The sequence below is a fragment of the Esox lucius genome, chromosome 18 (genome assembly GCF_011004845.1).
Source record: "Esox lucius isolate fEsoLuc1 chromosome 18, fEsoLuc1.pri, whole genome shotgun sequence".
Taxonomy (NCBI): Eukaryota; Metazoa; Chordata; class Actinopteri; order Esociformes; family Esocidae; genus Esox; species Esox lucius.
Genome location: NC_047586.1, coordinates 3,107,552 through 3,133,742, shown reverse-complemented (window position 1 = coordinate 3,133,742; position 26,191 = coordinate 3,107,552). Strand labels below are relative to the sequence as shown.

The 26,191-nt window shown below is 42.6% G+C and overlaps 1 protein-coding gene across 1 annotated transcript; it reads left to right on the top strand.

The window, feature by feature from the left end:
* Positions 1-12,567: 12,567 nt before the first annotated feature.
* rhag (Rh associated glycoprotein) lies at positions 12,568-25,325 on the top strand. The gene is made up of 10 exons (XM_010895121.4): positions 12,568-12,863; positions 17,689-17,875; positions 18,360-18,510; positions 19,532-19,676; positions 20,359-20,525; positions 20,782-20,919; positions 21,317-21,438; positions 21,741-21,811; positions 21,950-22,023; positions 22,768-25,325. Exons 1-10 carry the CDS (start codon positions 12,674-12,676, stop codon positions 22,837-22,839), a joined length of 1,317 nt encoding a protein of 438 aa, XP_010893423.2. The 5' UTR covers positions 12,568-12,673; the 3' UTR covers positions 22,840-25,325.
* Positions 25,326-26,191: the final 866 nt, after the last annotated feature.

The following is a 26,191-nucleotide window of genomic DNA, read 5'->3' as shown; positions in this document are numbered from 1 at the left end:
CAGATGGCCTGTATGAGTTTCAGGGCAATGCATTAGGGTGAAACTAGTCCCTCAAAATAGTTCACACATCCCAACTTTCAGTGTGTGTGGAACAATGTCTGGCAGAGGTTTCTTTAGGAGGTGCGGGATGTCGACTGTTAGAGTTGGGTCATACACTCCCCCACCTCTGAGTCAGTCTTGAGAAACGAGGGTCAACACGGCCTGGTCTTTTTCCGTCACCACAACTGGATCTCTGTTTCTGCTCAGGGCCTCAGGCAACACAACACACACTCAGTACAAGCTAGTCACAGGTTATGAATACTGATTACACTGAGACGATGATCAGAAGCCAGCCAAATGGCAAAGGTTCAGGTGGGCTGGGCCTTCCGAACACATGGGCAGAACCCCCTGGTAATCCTGTTCAAGATGACTGGAGAAGCCTGGAATGTTAAGAATGATTGTCATGTCAGAGGTGAACAAACTACTGTTTTTTCATGGGGGAGCTGTGACGGCGATGCCTCAAGTGTAAAGCAGCAGAATTACGAGCTTGATTCAACCAATCCTTTCTTCAATGGTAAAATTAACTCACAGTTTGGTCTTGGGTACTGTATAAAAATCTAGACCTACCAGAGGGATCCACCCCCCGGTTTATATTTCACATTCATAATGAGAAATCTGTGATCCCAGGATTCATCTTGTTATTGAAGACAGAGGAGAAGAACATTGCTCTGGCAGGTCTGTGGTGGAAGGAGATTGGGTTTTCTATGTTTGTGAAGAGTGATCGTCTTTAATCCATTATTTCTCCCAATGTCAGTTCTGTGAGCTGACATGGTTCGGCTGTGTTGAACAAGCGACTGTGAAACAGATGGTAACGTCCATCGTGTTGCACACAGTACTGTACCAAAGTGGGACCTCTGCGTGTTTCACGGTTAACAGCATCAACAGACCTGGCAACGGCAAATCTACACCTGCGGACGACGGTTAATTACACTTCGGGATGAGTAACTGCCAGTAAACAATCCCAATGGAATCCATAGTTTTCGGTGAAAGGCCTTTTTTAATTTCTTCTTGTGAACCGTGAAACACACAAAGGTTATTCGGCTAATCCTTTTTCGGGTTGAGGCGGCACCGCCGCTTTAAAAGTATGTCAGCCGTGACCATGAAATGCGAGAACAGCCTATTAGGGTAACCCACTGTCAACGTCCTCCGCCTATCACCTCCCCTCCAACCACCCACGCGCTCACCGCCACTCTCCCACACCTAGCCACCACATTAGAAAGACACGTGGCACTGAGTCCACCATATGACACCAGGCGTTGGTCTAAAATCATCACAGACGGCTGTGCTGGGTCAGTTGTGTAATGCCAGGGTTACGCGGAGCTCCCAGACCCCAGGGCCGGGCCTGTCGAGCCGAGGACTTGTTTGTTTTCCCAAAAAAATGTGCCTTTTGCTGTGGCTTGTGAGTGAACGTAGATAAATTGCCTAATGTCTTTCCTGGAATGTAGAGTTCACAGGGAGGGCTAGATCGAGATACCGATGGGTGCTGATAAAAATACCCGTCTGTTGTTGTATTGACTTTGATGTGGCAGATTTTCTCCAGAGCGAACAAAGTAATAGGCATCGGCTCAGCTGCGGTATTTCCATTAGAGATAGTACATGCTAGTCAGGTTTTTTGTAGCCAGGCTGACAGGGTTAAGTAACGGATTACAAGGGTCACCTATAACTTCAATCCGACCCAATACTTCAGAAAATGGGTTGGACGTATTGATTGGAGGAAAGCTGTTCATAAGAACAAATAATTTCATTTTGTGTTACGTTATCAGGATACTGGCTCGACTGGAAAGAAAAATTGGCAGATTTTTTGGACATCTTTGAAAGCTTTTTCTTTCTGTTAAAGTCTATTTTCTGTCTATAACTATCCTTGGCTGCTTTCCAGATAAACGTATTTCACCAAAAAATGTCTGACTGACAAATTATCAAGATATTAATTTATTGAACTAGCATAAGGATTGTATTTATATTTTCACACGGTCGCCCTGTGGGAATAGAACCCATAACTTTGGCATTACCATCCCTTCTGCTCCATTCCCAAACACCAAGATGATATTCATAAAAATCAGCAGCATTCCCAGCTAAATCTCTTGTTTCAGTCAAACAAATGGACTAAAAAGAGCAGTTGAGGGTCATCAGACTGTGCCCCACCTGTTTTTGGTTTCAAGTACCAAATGTTAAGCCTAGTGACATGCATTATATAGAGCATGTCACTAGGCCCATCATACAATTCATTATAATCCTTCAATCTCATGAGAAAAAAGGTTTTATATTTGTTTGTGTTATGCATTATTGTCACTAAGATTTGTAGTTTCTTCTCTGGGCAGCCAAGCAGTAACACACCTGAGGTCAATTCATAGTCACCGGATCATTATGATGAATCCTCCATACATGGTAATGATGAAAACGTATTGACTTAACCCAGTGGTAAACTGCTTCTCAAACTACCCAACACGCAGGACAGATCCACACAATACTCCAGAACAGCCATAACCCATCTTTTATAGGTTGTAAAAATAACCCGTGAAGGGTTTTGCCGTGAAGGGAGTAGGGGTGCTAAAGCAAGAAGTACTGTCTATAAACACTGGGAGACAGAATGTAGTAAAAAAGGAAATAGTTTAAAGGGAAAGAGGAGAAAGTATGTAGAAACGGAAGGAAGAGAAGAGATGAAGAGATATGGAAATGCTCAAAAGGGGCAATTAATCACATAACCAAAAGCTTTGGGGATATTTTCATAACCCGATAGATGAATTACGGCTGTTAGGCTGTTGAACCACGGTTTGGTCAACGGTTTTGTCGCATCTGTTTTGAAAGTGTTGAAGTTCCTTTCTCCGGTTCCGCTTGACTTGCTGACCATGGTCACTTCTCTTGAACCTTTTCAGACATATAGCAGCCACCTTCCAGACAAAATAATGCAGCATCCGAAGCGTCTCTAGTGTGTCAGATACACCCAAAGCACTTTCAAGGTGTCACAGTCCCATAGCACTGCCTTTAAAACGCTTTGATTACAGCATGGTCATCTGTAAGGGCAAAATACGGCATTACACAAAACCTCTGGATAGTTTTCAAGCACCACTGATCTTGCGTTCCCTTGTTTAAATGAACACTGGTGCTGGTATCCATAACTAACTGAACTGTCAATCAAATATTACTGCTTCATCCTGGCAGCCTGCCTCTCTGAACACTTTCATTAAAAAGTACATTATTGTTTATTAACATGACTTAAGATATATAGGAAAAACTGAATGTATCTTGCTACCCTACCATAAAAGACTGAATAAAAAGAACATGTAGCACATTCAACTGCAATGTTTATATTTGTCAGTAAAACATTCACTGCCGGAGTAGAATTCTACGGTCTGAAATTATTTATCTATCAGAACAAAAACCTCTGGAGTACTAACTATTATTTGTAGCAAAAATTTTAAAAAATGTAAGCGGATACTAAATTGTCTTAAATATTATCAGTTGCCGCTATTACCAAGTTACTAGTAGTGGTTTATTCCTGAAAAACTGTAAAATCCCTCTCTCAGTGTTTGTACGTTGTCTGTCTCTCTCTCTCTCTCTCTCTTGCTCTCTCTTCGACTCTCTCACTGATGATCTGATTGGATCTCAACAGGTCAATTAATTTGATTCTTCCCTATGACCTCCTTTGATTAGTTCTGCAAAGGAAACGTCTCTGGACCAGCTGTCGCTTCGCTTCAGCGTTCGGTGGACTCTCTCCTTATCTGGCGGCCTGTCCTGCAATCTGGTCTCATGTTAATGTGTTCACTGTGAGATGGACCGATGAAGCACACCCCTCACAGCCAGTGCAACACAGACATCCAAACATCCAACCCAGCAAGCAGGCTGGAGAGAACATCGTAGCGAAAGGGTTAGAAAATCCCCCGACTTGCAGAGGCAATTCCCAGCAGGTCTGGGAACAGGTCCGCCAGGGTTGAGCTTTGAGAAACACGCGGCTGGCAACGTTTGAATGGGTGCTGCCCCTCATTCATGAAGCTCTTTGGGCCTCGCGGTGGCCCCCTGCCCTGTGGTAATTCAGTGAAAGGCAGAGGATTGTCAACTTAAACAGGCCCTTGGTGGGAACCAATGACAGAGGGATCATTGGGGGTGGAGTCTATAGTGGAACAGCCAGCCTGGGGCAGGTTGGCTTGCTACGGTACCCTGGGACAGATAACTGCGCAGAATCCAAATTCGCTGAGACACTTTCTTATGTACACCAGCAGACCCGATAGGTTATTGGGCAGAAGAAAATAGTCCTTGTAGTTTCTTCTGTTGCTCAAAACAAGTGACGAATTGGTCATGGTTAAATAGGGCTACATTTTGACAGTGGAAACCGTAATGGCATTATAATGTTTATTCTGTATGACATTTGTTGTAGTCTGTGGAACAATAATAACTGTGAAAGAAATATCTGTTTACTCTGATGTCAAACTACCAGGAATCCTGAGGAGTCAGGCAGTGGAGGGGTTAACTCAGATTGACAGACAGGTCTTTGAGAGACGTGGACATAGTGAGAGACATGGATATAGTGAGAGATGTGGACAAAGTGAGAGACGTGGACATAGTGAGAGACGTGGACATAGTGAGAGACATGGACATAGTGAGAGACATGGTCATAGTGAGAGATGTGGACATAGTGAGAGACGTGGTCATAGTGAGAGACGTGGACATAGTGAGAGACGTAGACATTGTGAGAAACGTGGTCATAGTGAGAGACGTGGACATAGTGAGAGACATGGTCATAGTGAGAGACATGGACATAGTGAGAGACATGGTCATAGTGAGAGATGTGGTCATAGTGAGAGACGTGGACATAGTCAATCAATCAATCAAAATGTATTTATAAAGCGCTTTTTACAACAGCAGTTGTCACAAAGTGCTTTACAGAGACACCCGGCCTTAAACCCCAAGGATCAAACAACAGTAGTGTTGAATTTCAGTGGCTAGGAAAAACTCCCTAAGAAGGTCGAATTTTAGGAAGAAACCTAGAGAGGACCCAGGCTCAGAGGGGTGACCAGTCCTCTTCTGGCTGTGCCGGGTGAGATATTAAGAGTCCAATTGGAGTAATAAATAAATTTCTCTTGGCTAAATCCAGAGTATATTTGATTTTAGACTAGGTCAGAAGTATGACCAGGTGGACAAGGACAGGAACAGCAACGGTCCCCCCAAACCAGGTAATCCGCAGGTGTGGACCAGGACCTCATCTCCTTCTAAAATTTAAAATTGGAGGAAACTGAGAAAAGTTAGTAGTACATCCCTCATGTCCCCCAGCACAATAATATAGCAGCGTAACACCTTGGAAACTGAGACGGGGGGGTCCGGTGACACTGTGGCCCTACCCGGGGGAGGCCCCGGACAGGGCCCAACAGGTAGGAAATCAATCCAACCACATTGCCAGGCATCAACCAAAGGGACACCCACCAACCGCAACCCCCCTGAATGAGGGCCGAGTATTGCTAGTAGCGTACAGCCCAACTGCACAAGTGCGCAATAGAGAGTCAACAACAAGCCAGTGACTCTTCCCCCGAAGGGCATTGGAGGGAGGGCATCCCAGTGGCGACGAGAGCCCACCTGGCAAGACAGCAAGGGTGGACAGTATCAAGCCTACTGGTCACCTTCACGCCCCCGGGCCAGGCTACACCTAATTATAAACCGTGCTGTAGAGATGAGTTTTTAGTAGACACTTGAAAGTTTGCACTGAGTTTGCATTTCTAACCTTAATTGGCAGATCATTCCACAGGAGTGGAGCTCTATGAGAAAAGGCCCTGCCGCCAATTGTTTGTTTAGAAATTCTAGGTACAATTAAAAGGCCTGCGTCTTGCGATCTAAGGTTACGTGTAGGTATATATGGCTGGATCATTTCAGCAAGGTAAGTAGGAGCAAGTCCATGTATTGATTTATAGGTTAAGAGTAAAACCTTAAAATCAGCCCTAACCCTAACAGGCAGCCAATGTAAGGATGCCAGGACAGGAGTAATGTGTTCAAATTTTTTTGTTCTAGTTAGGATTCTAGCAGCTGTGTGCAGCACTAATTGAAGTGTATTTATTAATTTGTCTGGATAACCAGAGATAAGAGCATTGCAGTAATCTAATCTAGAAGTAACGAAAGCATGGATTAATTTTTCTGCATCAGTTTTTGATAGGAAGTTTCTAATTTTTGCGATGTTTCGAAGATGAAAATAAGCAACTCTTGAGACATATTTTATATGTTCTTCAAAGGAGAGGTCAGGGTCAAGGGTAACGCCAAGGTTTTTTACAGTTTTTTGGGATACGACCATGCAGCCGTCGAGGTTCACAGTGAGATCTGCTAACAACGCTATTTGTTTTTTGGGTCCTAAAAGGAGCATTTCTGTTTTATTTGAGTTTAAGAGCAAGAAATTCTCTGTCATCCACTTCCTAATGTCTGAAACGCATGCTTCCAAAATAGCTAATTTAGGGGCTTCTCCATGCTTCATTGAAATATATAACTGTGTGTCATCAGCATAACAGTGAAAGTTAATATTGTGATTTCGGATTACATCGCCCAGAGGGAGCATGTATAGTGAGAAAAGTAATGGGCCCAGAACCGAGCCTTGAGGAACTCCAAAGCATACCTTCGACTTGTCAGAGGATATGCCATCCACACTAACGAACTGATATCTTTCAGATAAATAAGATTTAAACCAGGCTAGAACATGTCCACGTAGCCCAATATTGGTTTCCAGTCTCTCTAAGAGAAGGGAGTGATCAATAGTGTCAAAAGCAGCACTAAGATCAAGAAGCAACAGGACGGATGCGGAACCTTTGTCTGAGGCCATTAGAAGATCATTTGTTACCTTCACGAGTGCAGTCTCAGTACTATGATGGGATCTAAAACCAGACTGGAATATTTCATAAATGTTTTTTGTCTTTAGGAAGGCATTCAGTTGTTGGGAAACACATTTTTCTAAGATTTTTGAGAGGAACGGGAGGTTCGATATTGGCCTATAATTGTTTAATATGTCGGGATCTAGATTAGATTTTTTTAGAAGAGGCTTAATTTCCGCAATTTTTAGTGAGTTTGGTACGCATCCGGAGGAAAGGGAGCAATTTATTATGTTCAGCATTGGCTGACCTAGCACAGGAAATAACTCCTTAAGTAATTTTGTAGGAATCGGGTCTAGCTGAGAGTTTGTGGGTTTAGAACTCATTACAAATTTTGTAAATGTGTCGAGCGATACGGTATCAAAAAACTCAAGTGTCCCCATTGACACCTGATCAGGGAGGCTCCGGAAATTTTCCGGACAACCGAGATTTTTAGGACCATAACTATTTAGGGATTCAGTTATTTGTTTTCTAATGGTGACGATCTTTTCATCAAAGTAGTTCATGTATTCATTACAACTAAAGTGAAGACCCACTTCACATGCTAAGCTTTGCTTTTTTGTTAACTTTGCAACTGTATCAAAGAGAAATTTTGGATTGTTTTTGTTCGCCTCAATCAGGTTGGAGAAATAAGCTGATCGAGCAGACGTGAGTGATTTTCGGTATTGTACTGTACTGTCTATCCAGGCTAGTCTAAATACTTCCAACTTGGTGGAGCGCCACTTTCGCTCCAATTTTCTGGAGGCTTGCTTAAGTGCTCTAGTATTGTCGGTGTACCAAGGAGCAAGTTTCTTGTTGCGTATTTCTTTAGTTTTTAGTGGTGCAACTATGTCTAATGTATTTCGCAGTATTGAGTTTAGATCCTCGATTTGATCGTTTACAGATTTATTTACTCTGTCATTTAAGAGCGAACTAGTAAGAATATCAAGGAATTTATTTGTAATCCGAGAATTTATAGTACGGCTTTTGAAACTCATTGTTTGGGGGGCAAGTGAATTTCTTGTTTTAACGGTAAATGTAATAAGACAGTGATCCGATAATCCTGGATTTTGGGTGTAAATTATTAGATCTACAATATCTATTTCTCGTGACAGGACTAAATCTAAAGTATGATTGTGGCAATGTGTTGGACCTGAGACATGTTGGATGAAACCCATTGAGTCGATTATGGCTTGAAAGGCTTTTTGAAGAGGATCATGGGGGTTTTCCATATGGATATTGAAATCGCCAAAAATTAGAATACTATCTGCCATGACTACAAGGTTAGACAAGAATTCTGGAAACTCATTGAGGAACAATGTGTATGGCCCGGGGGGCCTATAAATAGTAGCTATGTAAAATGATTTATCGGCCTGGTTAACTTTCATGAGTAAAACTTCGAAAGAATGAAACTCTGTGATATGTTTGAGAGTAAGTTTATATTTACTGTCATAAATATTAGCGACACCCCCTCCTTTTCGGGATGCACGAGGGATATGATCACTAGTATAGCCAGGAGGAGAGGCCTCATTTAAGGCAGTGAATTCTTTAGGCTTTAGCCACGTTTCACATAAACCAATAGCATCTAGTTTATGATCAGAGATTAATTCATTTACCGCAACTGCCTTTGGAGCAAGAGATCTAATATTTAGGAGTCCCATTTTGAGATGCGAAGTGATACAATTATTTTTATTTTTGACCGAGGTGGAGGAAGGCTTTATCTTAATAAGGTTGTTTTTGTTAGCACTACCTTGTTTAACTTTTCTCAGCCTGGAACGAGTCACAGTGGCAATAGGTAAAGCTGTACTAACTACTCTGGCTATGCTATTGACAGACTCCACTATGCTAGCAGGCTGGCTAACAGCCTGCAGCCTGACCTGCACCCTATCTCATGTTAAAGCTATAGGAGTGAGACTCCTGTCAATGTTCCTAGACAAAAGAAGAGCACCACTCCAGCTAGGATGGAGTCCGTCGCTTCTCAGCAGATCAGGCCTGGCCCTATTTCTGGGAGAGTCCCAAAAAGAAGGCCAGTTATCTACAAACTCTACCTCCTGCGACGGGCAGAACTCCGTTTTCAGCCAGCGATTGAGTTGCGCAAGTCTGCTGTAGAGCTCGTCACCACCCCTAGCTGGGAGGGGGCCAGAGACAATTACTCGATGCCGACACATCTTTCTAGCTAATTTACACGCTGATGCTATGTTCTGCTTCGTAACCTCTGACTGTTTCATCCTAACATCGTTGGTGCCAACGTGGATAACAATATCTCTGTACTCTCTATACTTGCCAGTTTTAGACTTCGCTAGCACCAACCCCAGATTTGCGGCTACGTCGGTGGCTCTGCCCCCCGGTAAACAATGTACGATCGCCGGCTGATTCTTTAGTCTAATACTGCGTGTGATGGAATCGCCAATGACTAAAGTTTTCAGTTTTTCAAGTCCACCGGTAGAACATGCCTGCCGACCATTCCCCTCCGAAGACGGCTCGGGTCTTGACTCCGACTCCAGTGGGGAAAACCTGTTCAAAGTCTCAGTTGGTTTTAGCAACGATTCAGGTTTAACTGGTCGACGGCATTTCTTCCCAGTGACCAAGAGAAAGTTATTGCCCGGCTGCAGGAGCTGTGCCGGGGGGCTAACAAAACTATCGTTTCTACCTGGTGGCACTGACGCAGATTTTTCTATTTCTACACTAGCATAATCCTTGCCTGGCATTTGCGTCAGAAGCCGAGCCTCTAACTCTGCTATCTTTAACTTAAGACGAACATTCTCCTCCGTGTTGTTGCTACAACAATTACAGTGAAAAGGCATTGTAATGATACTTAGCCTCGGGTGTTCAGGGGTGAGTAGTTCTGTTAATTATGTCCAAAAAGAGTCCCGGTGTAGAAAAGTTGGGTAAGAGGTCAACAGATAAATATTGCGTTGGTAAAACTCTAAAATAGAATTTTGACCAATTAGTTTATATCGAGTAAATTCGAAAAAGTTTGGCAGGTAGCCAGGTAGGTAACAGCAGGCAGGGTACAGCACGTCAACAATCTTAGTGAGAGACATGGTCATAGTGAGAGACATGGACATAGTGAGAGACATGGACATAGTGAGAGATGTGGTCATAGTGAGAGACGTGGTCATAGTGAGAGACGTGGACATAGTGAGAGACGTGGTCATAGTGAGAGACGTGGACATAGTGAGAGACGTGGACATAGTGAGAGACATGGACATAGTGAGAGACGTGGACATAGTGAGAGACATGGACATAGTGAGAGACGTGGACATAGTGAGAGACATGGACATAGTGAGAGACGTGGACATAGTGAGCGGTCAGATCACAAATGATTCGGTCACCCTGTTTTGTTCCTATAACAGCATCAACATATGTGTCCTATAATTTATCTAGCCCAATGGAATCATACTGTATGTAGCCTACAGCAGCAGCTTAAGCTTGACATAATCAGAGTAGATCCGACCCTGGATAATGTGCTCTGCAGCCTGGTTCATCAGGCTTCCCTCGTGGTCTGTGCCTGACGTTAGCATTCGGCAGTGATCAGATAGGAATTCCAAAGTACAGAACATCTGTATCTGATAGAGAATTGACAATCCTATCATGACATGGTGCTGATATCTCTAAGCTAGCAATTAGCCTACTTCAACACCTCCGTCACATTTGTTAAGTTAAACTGTACTGGTGAGGGAAATGTCATAATTCAACTCTAAATCAGTAAAACATGTATTATATAAGGTTTTAGTTCCTTCAACAGGGTTTTTACGTTTTTTATTTTGACTGCACTTCAACTTGTATATTTTGCTAAAGAAATAAAACCAATCAAAAAGCTTATTTTCAATCAGTCAACATTTGGGTACATTTGTTCTTTTACTTTTTGTAATAGATGTCTCTGTCATTATTCCAACATTACCCTCTTATCATTGTCATTATTCTAACATTACCACCTTAAATATTAGAGTAGTGACTCTAACATTACCTCCTTGAATATTAGAGTCGTGACTCTAACATTACTTCCTTAAATATTAGAGTCGTGACTCTAACATTACCTCTTAAAATATTAGAGTCCTGACTCTAACATTACCTCCTTAAATATTAGAGTAGTGACTCTAACATTACCTCCTTGAATATTAGAGTCGTGACTCTAACATTACTTCCTTAAATATTAGAGTCGTGACTCTAACATTACCTCTTAAAATATTAGAGTCCAGACTCTAACATTAGCTCCTTAAATATTGTAGTCCTGACTCTAACATTACCTCCTTAAATATTATAGTCCTGACTCTAACATTACCTCCTTAAATATTATAGTCATGACTCTAACATTACCTCCTTAAATATTATAGTCATGACTCTAACATTACCTCCTTAAATATTATAGCCCTGACTCTAACATTACCTCCTTAAATATTATAGTCATGACTCTAACATTACTTTCTCAAATATTAGAATCGTGACTCCAACATTACCTCTGTAAATATCATTGTCATTATTTTAACATTACATTTTGTGTACTACAAGACAAACCGTATAACATCAGAACTTGTATTAAAGAGAGAGTGATATCTGAAACATTTATTTAGACGTGTTTTTTATTGAGACTCCACGTTATACCAATTGTGGTACACGTTGTTCTGTGTGTATTAGCAGTAGTCCTTCATTGATCGAGCCATTGGTTGTCTATTAGTGATGTTACCATAAGCAGATATATTAATAATGTATTAATAATAATGTAATTAATAATTAAAATGTACATAATTAAAATGGCCTGCAGGATCTCTACACAGAGAGGTGTAGGAGGAGGAGCAAACGGATCATTACAGATCCCAGCCATCAGGCAGAAGGTACAGGAGTATTCAATCCAAAACTAACAGGCTACGGGACAGTTTCTTTCCTCAGGCCGTAAGGCTGCTCAATTCAGGAACCCCTCTTCCCTTCCATCCATAGTCTCATGCACCTCCAGGGTCACCTCCAGGGTCACCTCCAGGGTCACCTCCAGGGTCACCTCCAGGGTCACCTCCAGGGTCACTGCCACTAATGTCTTATCCATGACTGTGACACTTTGCTCACCAAAACACAATTTCAGTGTTGTGCTTGTGTGTGTAAGACAAGATCCGACCCTTTGAGAAGAACCGGTCATTACCAGTAATGGGAATATATGTTTTTTAACCTTTACTTATACAGAGAAATCAAGACCCAGGTCTCTATCACAGATGCGTCCTGTGTTACAACAACGAAAACACACACAATTGGATATAAGACAGACATCAAGAAAAACAATTGACAAATAAAAGGACCTTAGATTAAATTAAAGCCACAAAAAAGTCTTACAGGTCATAAAAGATTTAAAAAAAAAAAACAGCTAATCATTCACTAGAAAATAAAAAAATTACATTCAATATTAATCCAATCCCAGGTGGATGCAAGGACATCATTAACACTCATGACAAATTATTATATTATAGCTGATTAGCAATCCATCACGTGGTTATTTCACTGGCCAAGTGTCATCACTGTGCGTCTTGCCAAAGACCTGATTCTACCGCTGACTTTTTCAAAAGACTAAACACCCAACAGAGAGGAAACCCAGCATGAGCAAAGTGCACTAGGGGGTGGAGTTAAAACCCAGGCCAGTCCATTCTGCCCTGCCATTGGTCCCCGCGAAAGCTGCACCAATTTAAAGCCAGACACCAGTTTGTCTCCTCTGGTCACACTCCTACTATTACTACTACAGATAGAGAAAGAGAGAGGCACTGTGTGAGAGATAGAGGGACAGCCCAAGATAAGCAGAGAGAGAGACACCCTGACAGACAGACTCAGTGTATTCCATGCCTGCATACGCCACCAACATGAGGTTAAAGTTCCCTATCCTGGCTCTGACCCTGGAGATTATCACCATCATCCTCTTTTCTGTGTTCGTGGTCTACGATGACGGGGAGAAACACGATGGACACGGAGACCATGGCAACAGCAACAGCTCGCACAAGGAGGCCAAGGACCCAATGACCCTCTACCCCAGTAAGTGAGCCTTGGTCCTCTCTAGGTTTCTTCCCCGGTTTCTGACTTTTCTGGGGAGTTTTTTCTAGAAAATATTCTTCAACATTGTTATTGCTTTGGGGCTTTTGTGAAAACCACTGATGTAAATAGGGCTTTTTGATTGAGTTATTGATTAATTTATTAATTGATAACTTAGTTGTTGCTGTCTTGGCATGATAATGACCACATTGAGATGAACAGACATACTTAGATCTTGAAGTGGGTAACCTCAGTTTGATGCCTGTATCCCTGTCAGTCTGGCTGAAGAATCATGGATCTGTTTGCATTATTTGCTCAAAGGAATGATCCACTCAAGAACAAACTCGTGGTGTTTGTTTTGCTAGTGTGTTGATACAAACTGTGTTGGATATCAGCAATCATGTTGTCAAGATACTGAACATTCCAAATACAGTTAACGCAGAGATAATGCAGAAAACAGTTCATGCAATGTTAAACACTTTTTCTTTTTCAGATCTTGGGTAGACAGTGAATAGAACATCATCATGCTATTGGTTATTAAAAAACCCTCAGTTGCCAGTAACTCCTTCACATTTTGTGAATCTGTTGTTTGTTGGTTGCTGTGTTTTGGTTATCTGTGTGTATTCAGCACCGATGCTTGTAGATGTACACCGCGGAGGTTTGGGAGGGGCAGGTGTGACCCAAAGAGATTAGCAGAGAATCTAGTTTTGGGGCTGTATATTTCCCAAAACCTGTCTCACTTTCTAAGGTATCTTGGTTGTTTTAAGTAATCAGAGGAACAATAAAAAAACAAGTAAAATAATAATAGAAACTGTTTAATAGCTCACACGTGTGAATGAAGGAGATATTGACAGGGTTTATTTTCCTTAGGAAAACTGTGGCATTCTACTAATTTGTCAGCTAATTCATTCAAAACAATGCAAATTCACACCTCGTAATGTTTTCTTGGCCAGTTACGGCTGTTTTGCTGTCTGGCATCTGGCCATCATACAGACTCATTCAGGCCCCATAGCTTTTCCATTCAGCTGTACAAACACAAGTTACCAAAACAACTACACAGAAAAACAACAACTGAACTGGACTATGAGAACGTATCAGAAGTCTAATGTTGCATGCGACGCTGGGTTGTCTTTATGATGTATTCCAAAGCGCCGCAATTAGAGCTTCAAAGCAGAGGAAGTAAGCGGAGGAATGCATTTTTGCAACGGCGAAAATCATCAAGGGACACAATCAGTGTTGATTGAGATGTAATTGGGAGGAACTAATGGGTTCTGCGTCCCTGTGAAAAACGCTTTTCCCTTGGAGAAGGTGGTTCTTAGTGGGTTTGATTCCTGGGTCCACCCAAAGCAGGGTCTGCATGTACTGTACAACAGCTCGAATTAGGAGTCATCAAATTGGAATTTACAGCTCAGGAACAAAATTAAGAGACCACTGCACCTTTTTCTTTCCTTTCCAAAATTTGAAAGTTCACTCAAAACCTTCCTTTTCAACTTTTTTGGAAAGGAAAGAAAAAGGTGCAGTGGTCTCTTAATTATTTCCAGAGCTGTATTACATTAGTTCAATAGACTATGCTTATTTGTTTTGCTTTTTCGATTGAATGTTCTCCCCTTCCAGTTTAATGGTGTCCAATTCACGATTGTGCACTTTCCTCATTGCAAGAATTTTCCAGCAGTTTCAGGAGAGTTGAAGATCGAGAGGTGCCTTCTCTTATGTCTCTCAAAGCTTTGAGGCTTCTTATTGCATTGCTACCAGGAAGGATTTGCTGGCAAATATGTGCCTCTGGTGTATTGAGCTTGCAGGTGTTCAACCAATCACAAGGTCTAGTCATAACACAGTGACTTAGACCAGTAGTGTAATCCCTTTCCCTGATGGCTTAACCTTTCTTCCTATTGGGCGCATAGCTAATATTGGACATTAAACATACATTTTGCGTTCTGCTTTTCTTAGGGCACCATTCCCTTGCAACCGTTTAATTATTGTGAGTCAACTTTTCGCATGTTGTTTAATACAGTCACAATTAGCGCACTCAATCAGTGCCAAAGAACCAAAAAAACATTGCATGCAACGTATAAACAACAAAAACATAGATTTGTTCAGTTACAATAGTCAAATCAACACACACGGATTTGTATATCCTATTGTGTATATATCTTACAAGGGCTGTTTGTATACATTACATATCCGACATTGTTCAGAATACGATTTCATGGAACAGATTAATATATTTGAGTTGTTTATTTGTAGGCGGATGGGCGAGGGTGTTCTGACCAATGCCAGAGCTGTTATAATGTATCCTATGACGTCTACGAAGCATGTGCAAAAAGTAATATTAAACCTGGTTTATAATCACAGCCCGTAACTGAACGCCATCCAGTGCCCTGAGTTACTGAGGGGGTCAGAGTCAGGCGCAGATAAGCACAATAATAAAAGAGGAATTCTAATGGGAGACAGCATCTGTTTAGGAGAGCCCATCCTGTTTATTCGGTCGCCATGCTTTGTGGCAGAGAGACAGGGATGGAGACACTGGACAAACTCAACTGTAAAAGCCCGTTAATCCCAAATCTAGGAAGTTATATTCCTCAAGGCGACGTGTTGCCCCGATCTTTTCCTAGAGATCCCCGTTAGACATTACACAGGAAGACAGCAAGCTCGAAATGAACTAAAAAATATACTTTTTGAGATATGCCAGATGGCTAGCCCCCCCACCCACACAGTGTTCCAGAGAAACATAAGAGATAGCGATGTTTATACATGGATACGCAATGATCTATGACATCAGCCTGTCCATTGTTTTTATATCTACAGTATGTATGGAATGACACGCTGGTTAGACATGTCCCCTGGAGACACAACACACATCCTGGTGCATAACTGACCCACATAGTCACAAAAAGTCAAGCATTTCTGGTCAAATTCTCCTTACAAAGATTGGTGCAAGTCAATTTGCTTTTTTTTTCTTATTTCTTCCAATTCCAAGGGCATCAACATGATTGGCTGCTTTTTATCTCATCCATATCGTCTCATTGGTAACATTAAGTTTACATCTGTCTGTCCACAAGATATTATACTGCTGCCAATCATATTGAAAACATTCCCTAGAACTGACTTTAACGAGCCTGTTTGCTTCGCTGGTGTCCTGACAACGCCAACCCGACCACACCCCATTGTTTTTACTGTCTGCCAACAGCAACACCTTGATGCACTTTCCAGATGAGCGCTCGTCATCCATTGCACAGAGACCGATGGCTTTTGGGAATTGATAGCCTGGCTTGCTGTGGACAGGCATTTTGGGGGATGGGATTTTTGGTTTGTGAGGAAGGATATGAGTGAGAATAGGAGTGGAGATTGAAGAATGAAGATCAGTCCCATAACACAGAGTCTGTAGCCTGAACCTTATCAGCAGACAGAACGACAGAGCGTCCATCCTACTGTACACACACACAAAGCACTTCTGTAGTGTCTGTCTGAATGTCTGTCTGTAGTGTCTGTCTGAATGTCTGTCTGAGTGTCTGTCTGTAGTGTTTGTCTGAATGTCTGTCTGTAGTGTCTGTCTGAGTGTCTGTCTGTAGTGTCTGTCTGTGGTGTCTGTCTGTGTGTCTGTCTGAGTGTCTGTCTGAGTGTCTGTCTGTAGTGTCTGTCTGAGTGTCTGTCTGTAGTGTTTGTCTGAGTGTCTGTCTGTAGTGTCCGTCTGTAGTGTCTGTCTGTAGTGTCTGTCTGAGTGTCTGTCTATAGTGTCTGTCTGAGTGTCTGTCTGTAGTGTCTGTCTGTAGTGTTTGTCTGTGGTGTCTGTCTGTAGTGTCTGTCTGTAGTGTCTGTCTGAGTGTCTGTCTGTAGTGTCTGTCTGTAGTGTCTGTCTGTAGTGTCTGTCTATAGTGTCTGTCTATAGTGTCTGTCTGAGTGTCTGTCTGTAGTGTCTGTCTGTAGTGTTTGTCTGTGGTGTCTGTCTGTAGTGTCTGTCTGTAGTGTCTGTCCTCCGCTATACATCCATCTAAACACACAGAACATGTGAGTACGGTCAACCATGTACAACACCCCAGTCCTTACGCATGCAGGAAGGAAACAGCAACATTATCCAGCAGCGATGGTAATTGTGAACAATGTTGTTGATTGCAGTCAGTTGGCATTTCACTGTAGGGGTTAAAAACTGTCTTGCGTTAAGCCAGACATTTCACACGTCACTAACTTCAGGAGCCTCTTTAAATCCAGATTGTAATGATTGTACACGTGTATTGCATTTCCTGCTGTGCGGGGCAATTCCCAACGAACAAAAGAGAACATCTGTGCCTTTTGGTGATCTGAAAGAGCAGGGATGTGTTTAACTGTGCTCTGTCTCCCATCTCAAGCCCTCTAATACGTTTAGAGGACTTGATTAAGATCTCGTGAAGTTGGTGAGTAGAACAGCGTGGGTCACTGCGTAAAACAAGTTTATCGGGCGTCTCAGTTCTCCATAACCCTGTTTGCAGACTAACTGAATTGCTCTTCCCTTCTCTGACCGCTCATGATTAACGGACCTCTTCGCGGCGACAGAGGTTCCCGTGTCTACCGTCCGCACAATGCCACGCCGGCACAGCTCTGTGAATCATTTGCGGAGCAGAAGGTTTAACAATGTCAGGAATCCTTTCCCCCCACTAACAGCCCAGGTTTGACGAAGTGCTCTCTGATCCATGTTGTTATTGTCTCCATTTTAATATGTTTTACGTCCTTGTGATTACTGGAACAAACAGGGGCGGTCTGGGCGGTCTGGCCCTGACAGACCTTCAGTAGAACCGCGTCACGGCGGGTCAAGTAGGGAAATTCCGCCGAGTTGACCTCTGACCTTTCCCTCCAGTGTTTCAGGATGTCCACGTGATGATCTTCATCGGTTTCGGCTTCCTGATGACGTTCCTGAAGAGGTATGGCTTCAGCAGCGTGGGCCTCAACCTCCTCCTCGCCGCCTTCGCCCTGCAGTGGGGTCTCCTCATGCAAGGCCTCTGGCACCTGGACGCCGACGGGAAGATCAGAGTCGACGTCTTCAAGTAAACACAATAAGTACAGTCAGGGGGACCGCAGCTGGGAGTGGCGCGGTGATACCCGAGATTTTCAGTAAATAACACATTCACTCAGAACAGCAATAATCAGTTTGCAAAGTCTGCAAATGTAAGGGGGACGGTCAAGAAGCAGAATATTCTAGATATATTGACTAGTTAGCAGAATAAATGAAACTAAGCTATTCTAGATATATTGGCTAATTAGCTGAATGACTGAAGCTAAGCTATTCTAGATATATTGGCTAATTAGCTGAATGACTGAAGCTAAGCTATTCTAGATATATTGGCTAATTAGCTGAATGACTGAAGCTAAGCTATTCTAGATATATTGGCTAATTAGCTGAATGACTGAAGCAAAGCGGTAGCAGCATAATTTGAACACGAGAAAGGACAGTTATAGAGAAATGCTGGAGTGCTGTTATCATCCCCAGTCTCTCTCTTACTCTTGTCCTGTACCTCCTCACCCGAAAAGGATGATCAACGCAGACTTCAGCACAGCCACTGTGTTGATCTCCTTCGGGGCGGTCCTCGGTAAAACCAGCCCCGTCCAGCTCCTCATTATGACCATCCTGGAGATTACCATATTCGGCATCAACGAACATCTGGTGGCCAACGTCCTGGGGGTGAGTGCCCCTAACCACAACATGGGCTTCAAAGTCGCAGCAACTATCAATATATTCCATGGTTTTCCATTCCCTCCTGATTACAGTAACTCCAACTGGGATTTCAGGTAAACCAAGGAATTTACTGAATGATCCCATAATTTTGCAACCCTATGTGCATGAACAGTATATCTTGACAGGTGGCTCCTAACACTATCTGGGGTCTTATATCAAAGGAGGTCTGGTAGAACACTCAAACCTGGCCTTCATTAGCCAACAGGAGAATTGTGAGAAATTCCTGCCACCTAAAACATTAGTTTGATTGGCTTAGTCTACAGACCAATCATTTGCTACAACACATTCTCCCACTTCGATGTATGAATTGTGCTATATAAATAAACTTGCTTGCTTGCTTCCAAACACCAAAAACTATATTGAAACGTTGTGAAAAAGGTGTTGGTGTAGGCTGTCAGTTGATTGGCAGATCTTTTTTTGTTTTGAAATGACTGGCTCTGACTGGTTGTAATCAAACTGTTGGTTTTTCATTTCATGCCACACCTCGCTGTATTTTTATACGCTGAAATAAAACAATTACAAATAGCAGAATCAGTAAGGTTACTGTCTGTAGGACAATTGCTGCTGGTTGTCATGTCAAACTAATATGTGCCAGTGTATTAGGGACAAGATAACCCAAGAACCATCACCAGACACACCACATCACCCACAACCAGACACACCACATCACCCATAACCAGAGTGACCTCTAGTGGTGAGAAGTGGCAGACCAAGACTATCACGACAAGACTCATCCTCATCAAAAGGACTTTAGCAAACAACATCACTGTGTTCATTCTTAGGGATTAACACGCACAGGGTAATACGTTCACGGTCAGTGGGGTAAAACTGTGGTACTGACATCCTCAAATCTGGCCAAGTCACATTTCCAACCAATCACATCACCCGTTAAGCAGACTGCGGTATGTGCCGGACTGTATTCAAATGACATCATAAATCGTTTTCTTCCATTTGTCCCGCATCGCAGGCCAACGACGTCGGGGCCTCCATGATCATCCACGCCTTCGGGGCGTACTTCGGACTGGCGGTGGCCCGGGTGCTGTACCGACCCGCTCTGAGGGACCATGAGAACAACGGTTCTGTCTACCACTCGGACCTCTTTGCCATGATCGGTAGGAGGGGCTCAGACCGTCACCACAGTGGATTGTAAAAAGCCAGTTGAACGCTGCTTCTGAAATCTCTCACTACAGATGCTGTATCTTAATTTGAGGCGGGGCTGAAAGAGTATAGCGCTTTGCTGCTTGCATTTCAGAAACATCCCTGGAACAATAGAATGACTATATTAAGTTGTGGCATCTGCAACTACTATAAATGATTAAATCAATCAATCAAATTCATTTATAAAGCCCTTTTTACAACAGCATTTGTCACAAAGTGCTTTACAGAGACACCCGGCCTTAAACCCCAAGGAGCAAACAACAGTAGTGTTGAATTTCAAAATAGAAGAGCTACCTATTGATAAAAAACCTAATCCGGCAATGCGCATCTCAGCAAATGCCAAGGCTGTATCAAATATTTCAGAGCATGGATGCAAATTTAAGATCACAAAAAAAATTATTAAATGGGCAGACGTGACCTGATCCTAGATCTGCGCGGAAAGAATCTTTTACTCATTATAACAAAAGTCCCCAGAAGGTATGTAATTGAAAGCATGGTCAAGACTCCTCCACATCATCTTACTCACATACGCCACCTGGTGGACTTGCTGTGAATCTGCCCAAAAACCAAATCCAACAGCAGTAGACCTCAACCAAAGGTTTGAAAACAACATTTAAACTTTAATATCTTCTCCAGGCACCGTGTTCCTCTGGATGTTTTGGCCCAGTTTCAACTCCGCCATCGCTAACCCCGGCGCTGACCAGCTCATGGCCGTCACCAACACCTACTTCTCCTTGGCCGCCTGCGTGCTCTCTGCCTACGCCATATCCAGCCTGGTGGAGCACAAAGGGAAGCTGGACATGGTGAGGCATTCAGCTAAAGGGTCAGATCGGTGCAATGCAAAAGGGCAGTGTTCTTCATTGCGTGGCCCGCGGGCTGCAGTTGGTCCCTGGTGGGCGTCCGCGCGGCCCGCTTGATGTGTCCTCTGTTGCATTAAGGATTGCAGTGTTTTGTCTCGTGGCGGCCCTCACCACAGATGTCAAAGTGACAATATCACCTCACCAACTGTGACTATAACATAGCTCAATCACCGGCACTTTTGTCTCATGTTTTTCAAAGGTCCACATCCAGAACGCCACCCTGGCCGGAGGTGTTGCCGTGGGAACCTGCGCTGACATGAACATCGGGCCTTTCGGGGCCATGCTCATCGGGTTCGTGGCTGGCATCATCTCAACACTGGGCTTCAAGTTTCTCTCTGTGGGTACCAAGGTCACACAACTCTGAACCAATAAGGATAAAGGATAGGACACTTTTTGGGAGCTGATTGTGTTTGAATAAACCAGTTTCAGGGGTCTGTTTGTGTTTGAATAAGCCAGTTTCAGGGGTCTGTTTGTGTTTGAATAAACCAGTTTCAGGGGTCTGTTTGTGTTTGAATAAACCAGTTTCAGGGGTCTGTTTGTGTTTGAATAAGCCAGTTTCAGGGGTCTGTTTGTGTTTGAATAAACCAGTTTCAGGGGTCTGTTTGTGTTTGAATAAGCCAGTTTCAGGGATCTGGTTGCGTTTGAATAGACCAGCTTTGTGCCCCCCCCCCCGACTCAGTCAGACCAGAACATGATGAAGTGAGTGAACAATATTGTTTTCCTTGTGGTTTCAGCCCATCCTGGCATCCCACCTGGGCATCCAGGACACCTGTGGCGTCCACAACCTGCACGGTATGCCCGGCATCCTGGGGGGCATCGCCGGCATTGTGGCTGTAGCAATGGGCAAAAAGAATGGGTAAGGCTTATTCGACTGCGATCTTCATGTTTTACATCCCCTGTCCCTGTGAATCAATTAAAACACTGAGCTGAAAGTCAAAGCGCGTAACACCTGGTGCTTTCTGCGTACCCGGAAGCGTTTTCAGTGCAGGCGGCCTCGTCTGGCGTTAGACAACAATGGAAGACTTAAAGGGTGCAGAGTAAAGGAACTCCTAGATGTTTTCGGAGGAGGCCCAATTCTGATATTTTTCACATAGAGGTGTTACACATGAAGAAAAATTACGATAATAATTTTGCCTCGTTCCCCGTTCGTCCCCTCAGGAGTGCTGCGATGCAAGCTTGCGCCCTGGCCTCATCCCTCGGGTTCGCTTTGGTGGGAGGAGCCATAACAGGTGGGTGGAGAGAACGGCTTTGGAAAGCTTTCGAAATGTCCAGGTTTTTCAATAAACAATTCGACTGACATTCTGAACTGGTTTCCACGTGCTTCCATATGTTTGATTAAATAACACTGAGAATGTCTATTCATGCAGGTCTGATAATGAAGCTTCCGTTCTGGGGGCAGCCTCCAGATCAGAACTGCTTTGACGATTCCATTTATTGGGAGGTAAACATCTGTCTCACGCTGACCACTAGCGATGGCCATTCGAGGCTTCATTAGCGTTATTTTAGCAGCAGGATATTTTGTTGACAGCACTCGGATTTTCTTTATCACAATAAAAGTAATTATTGAAATGTATAAGGCAATATAGTTTACAATCTAGTCTGTGAAAAAGAACAGACAAGAATAACATTGGAACGGACATTAAACATAAAACATACAGACTAGATTGTTAACTTTATTACATTATATATTTCAATTGTGGCTTTTATTTTGAAAAAGAAAATCAGATAATATCCTGCTGCTAGAAGAATGGTAATGAAGCCTGTAATAGCCATCACTACTGACCACACACCACCGATATGACATGGAATCCCTTTCAGTGGTTCTAACAGCATTGGTGCTCATTCACAAAGCGACGAGGCTCGAGAGTTTGTGGCCAATATATTACTTTTAGGTTCTGTCCCCAGGGTCCGTACGTTGCATTGAGCCAAAAAACAGCCGTAAGCCGCAGTATTCTGGCCATTCACCACACCCCCACTGACCTTAGTTTGTACATCGGATGTGTCCTATCAAGTTCAGATTTAGTGCCACATGGTCTCTGTGCCCAACTGTAATGTATTACATTTGACTAGAGGCAAGCCACCTGGGCCTCAAAATATTTGATTTGTAAAGGAAAATAAAAGTCAAACGTACGACTTGGCGTTGATGAAATGACATCTAAACTGTCAGCCGTGTGACTGTCCTCAGGTTCCTGAAGAAGAGGAGGCAGAGGAAAGCCTGGCTCACGGAGAACATTCCACTAACAAAGCCGAGGCCTAAAGCCACCGCCCGACAATGCACATGCATGAACCCACAAGCCTCTAAGCTGGAGATGGGACAGCGAGGAATCCTGAAACAGACGATAGAGATTGGGTGCATCTCAATAGTATTTACTGGCATCCTCTCCTCCTCCCCTCTCTTTTTTTCTAATTCGTAGATCCATTACCGAAGGCAGAGGAGAGAAAGCCAGGTGAAACTATTGAGATCAACCCAGGATGACAAATTGTCAGATGGTTTTCACCCACAGCATAAACCGTTGGATTGATTTAAGACATATTGAGACCGCATTTATTAATGTTTGAAGTTATTCTCAACATGATTAAATTATATGAGATGTAGTTCATGCTACCCTTGCAGATCTCTAATTCAACTAGAACAGCAGTAAAATGTCAGCTCATGTAGCACTTTTCAGTGTAACAAAATGATGTATTGTTATAGTTATACATATATTTTTTTATTGTGAATTAAATATGTCCACTGTGGGGCATTTAGGAAAGCAGCCACATGGATGTATTGCATACAGGAAATGTGTTATCAGTCCTCAATTCAATTGAGTTTCTTTTATAGTTGACCTCTACTACAGTGTACCATTCAGCCAATAACTGTTCTTCAATATGATTGGAGGAAAGATGCTTTCAGGGAATCTTCTTTTTTTTTTTACACTGAATTTGATGACCAATAATTGTGCTACCCCTGTGAGCCAATAGAAATATACAGACATAGTTAAAAGTAATGTGATAAGCTGACATTCAATCATATCACCAATCCTTCTCAGATGTTTTGTGACACCATCAAATGTCAAAATACTTTCGTTTTTTTGCTTATTAGTTAGGGGTTTGTTTATTTTTTTCACTGTCGATGTGGAAATGACCTTGCTGATATTGTGTGCTATAGCTAAGCCTTGTTTCATCAAGAGAATCAATTGCTAGGTTACACTGCTAGGTTACTCCGCTAGGTTACTCTTTTAGGCTGTGAAAGCTAGGCTACCTTACCAGAGCCCCCTACCCCTGCCAGAGAGAATCTGATCCCAGACCAAGCTATGAAGAATAAGCAACAACTAAGGGCCGATACTGATCAAGCGTCGCAAAGTGAGAATACTGGATTACTATCAGTTTTGCCTTTATGAAACTATGCATATAATCTGAAACGCTGGGTCAATACAGGGCCATCAAGGATCTGAGCTGGGCTAGGATGGGTCTCTCTGTGTGTTAAATACAGGTCCAACAAAGATTGGAGCTGGGCTAGGATGGGTCACTCTGTGTGGTAAATATAGGTCCAACAAGGATTGGAGCTGGGCTAGGATGGGTCTCTGTGTGATTCTGAATACTCTAAGGTGGCTTTCCTTCTTCAGTCCCAGTCACCTCACCACTACAGTGGAGTGGAATCCAATACATGAAGGGCGCATAGAGAGCCAATTAAAAACCACAATAAGCTACAGTATGTCAGTGTCCCACTGGGGGCCCACATTTTTGTTGTAGCCCTGAACTGCCACATCCGATTCAGTGATCAAGTGCTTCACGATGATTGGACAAGATGCGTCCAATCAGGTGTGATCGTTACATTTGTTAAAACACGTGAAACTGCTTGGGGGGTCCTGAGGAGAACCGCCGGGTTAGATCATTTCACAGCCGTAATACAGATAAGGAATGAATGGGGCGTGAGAAAGAAAGCCGCTGAGAAGTTTAGAATACATGATGTTTCCTTTTGTTCACTTCTTATTGTAACCTTGTTATGTACAGTGTAGTTAGTTTTTACCTAATGGATATAGTCAGTTTTTCCAAATCCCTGAGCCCAGGACTAGAAAGTGCTACTGAGTGTTTTAGATCAAAAAGGGCCTTCTTTATACATTTCAGCCATTTTGCTGAAAATAGCTAAGATTATACCTTAAAATGCTAGAGGAAAATGGTCTAAAATAGTTCCTGTAATAGACCATTGTGGCAGGGAAAGAGGAAACTGACTACAGATAGATAGTAGCCTTGTATTTCAACTGGCTGATGTAGAAGCCTATTTGAGATTTAGATGTATGCCTAATGTTTAATCTTTAAGAAAATGTAATAATAAATGCTTGATAAGTGCTTGACATGACATATGCTTTTTTGTTAAAGAAAATATATATTACATTTTTGTTAATGTATAAACTGTCATTAATAAATTTGGTTTTATACAATTTCAGATTGACTTTATATATTTGCTAAGATTCTATTGCATTATGTAACTTGTTTTCTTACGGAAAGTTGTTTATTTTGTTGAGAGGAACCAAAGCTTGTAATCTTTTTTTACATTTTGAAACTGCATAATGTGTTATGGAAACGGTATTGCAATACCTCAGATATACTTAAGTAAAAAGACATAACGGGAGTGGTATATGGCCATTGGCCAACATACCACGGCACAAGCGCCGCTCTTATGCACGACGCATTGCAATATACCAAAAAAAAGAGATGTTTTATTGCGCAATTAGACAATTAAAAAATGATGTGAAGTCATACCCTTGTTTTCTGTCATTTTGGCACGTAGGTCACGCGAAGCCGTTATCCAACCCAGATCTGCCCCCCTTAGAGATATTGCCTGCCTATCCGTTTCCCTCTGAAAAAGTCCCAATAACCGCATGGATGCTGCCTTCATAGAACCGGCGTTAGGCAAACAAACTAATACTCTGGAAGGCATATTCATTCTCTTAAAGTAACCGCACAAAGGTTAATATTATATTGACTCACACCCAAATAACGCTGTTGACATATCCTCCTTTGGCCAAAAATAAAACTCACATGAATAGCCTTTGTGTTTAAGACCGGTTCCCACACAGAAAATACCTAAATGCAACTATATTATAAGTAGTTGGCAATATTTAATAAAAAATATGTAAAACACGTCTTTCTTGGAAGTTTTTTTCCTGACATTATTATATATAACGTATAGTCATCGCTATGATTCAAGTCGAACTTTGAAGTATAATGGATTTGCTGAATACTCGAATATGTCAACAATCACAAAATCTGGTTTGGAAAGGTACTTCCTGTGTTTACTTCCAAAAACAAGAAATCATGCAGGGCTCTCTGGTGGGACGGCCAGCCAGTCAGCATTTAGTTTTTGAACCATTATCGTACTGTAGTTATCCTGCACTCAGCAGTCTTTGTTAGGTGAGGGGCGTCATTATCCTTTATTTCACCAAATTACTTCTTGTAGATTGAGAACTAATATCTCATAAGAGACGGTGGTTTTCTGTCATTCTGGCACGTATATGCAGCCTTTCGCCAGTCCAGATCCGTTGCCCTTGGAGTAGCTAATGCCTGCCTATCCGTTAACCGCATTGACGCTGCCTTCATGGAAATGTGTGTGTGTGCGTGTGTGC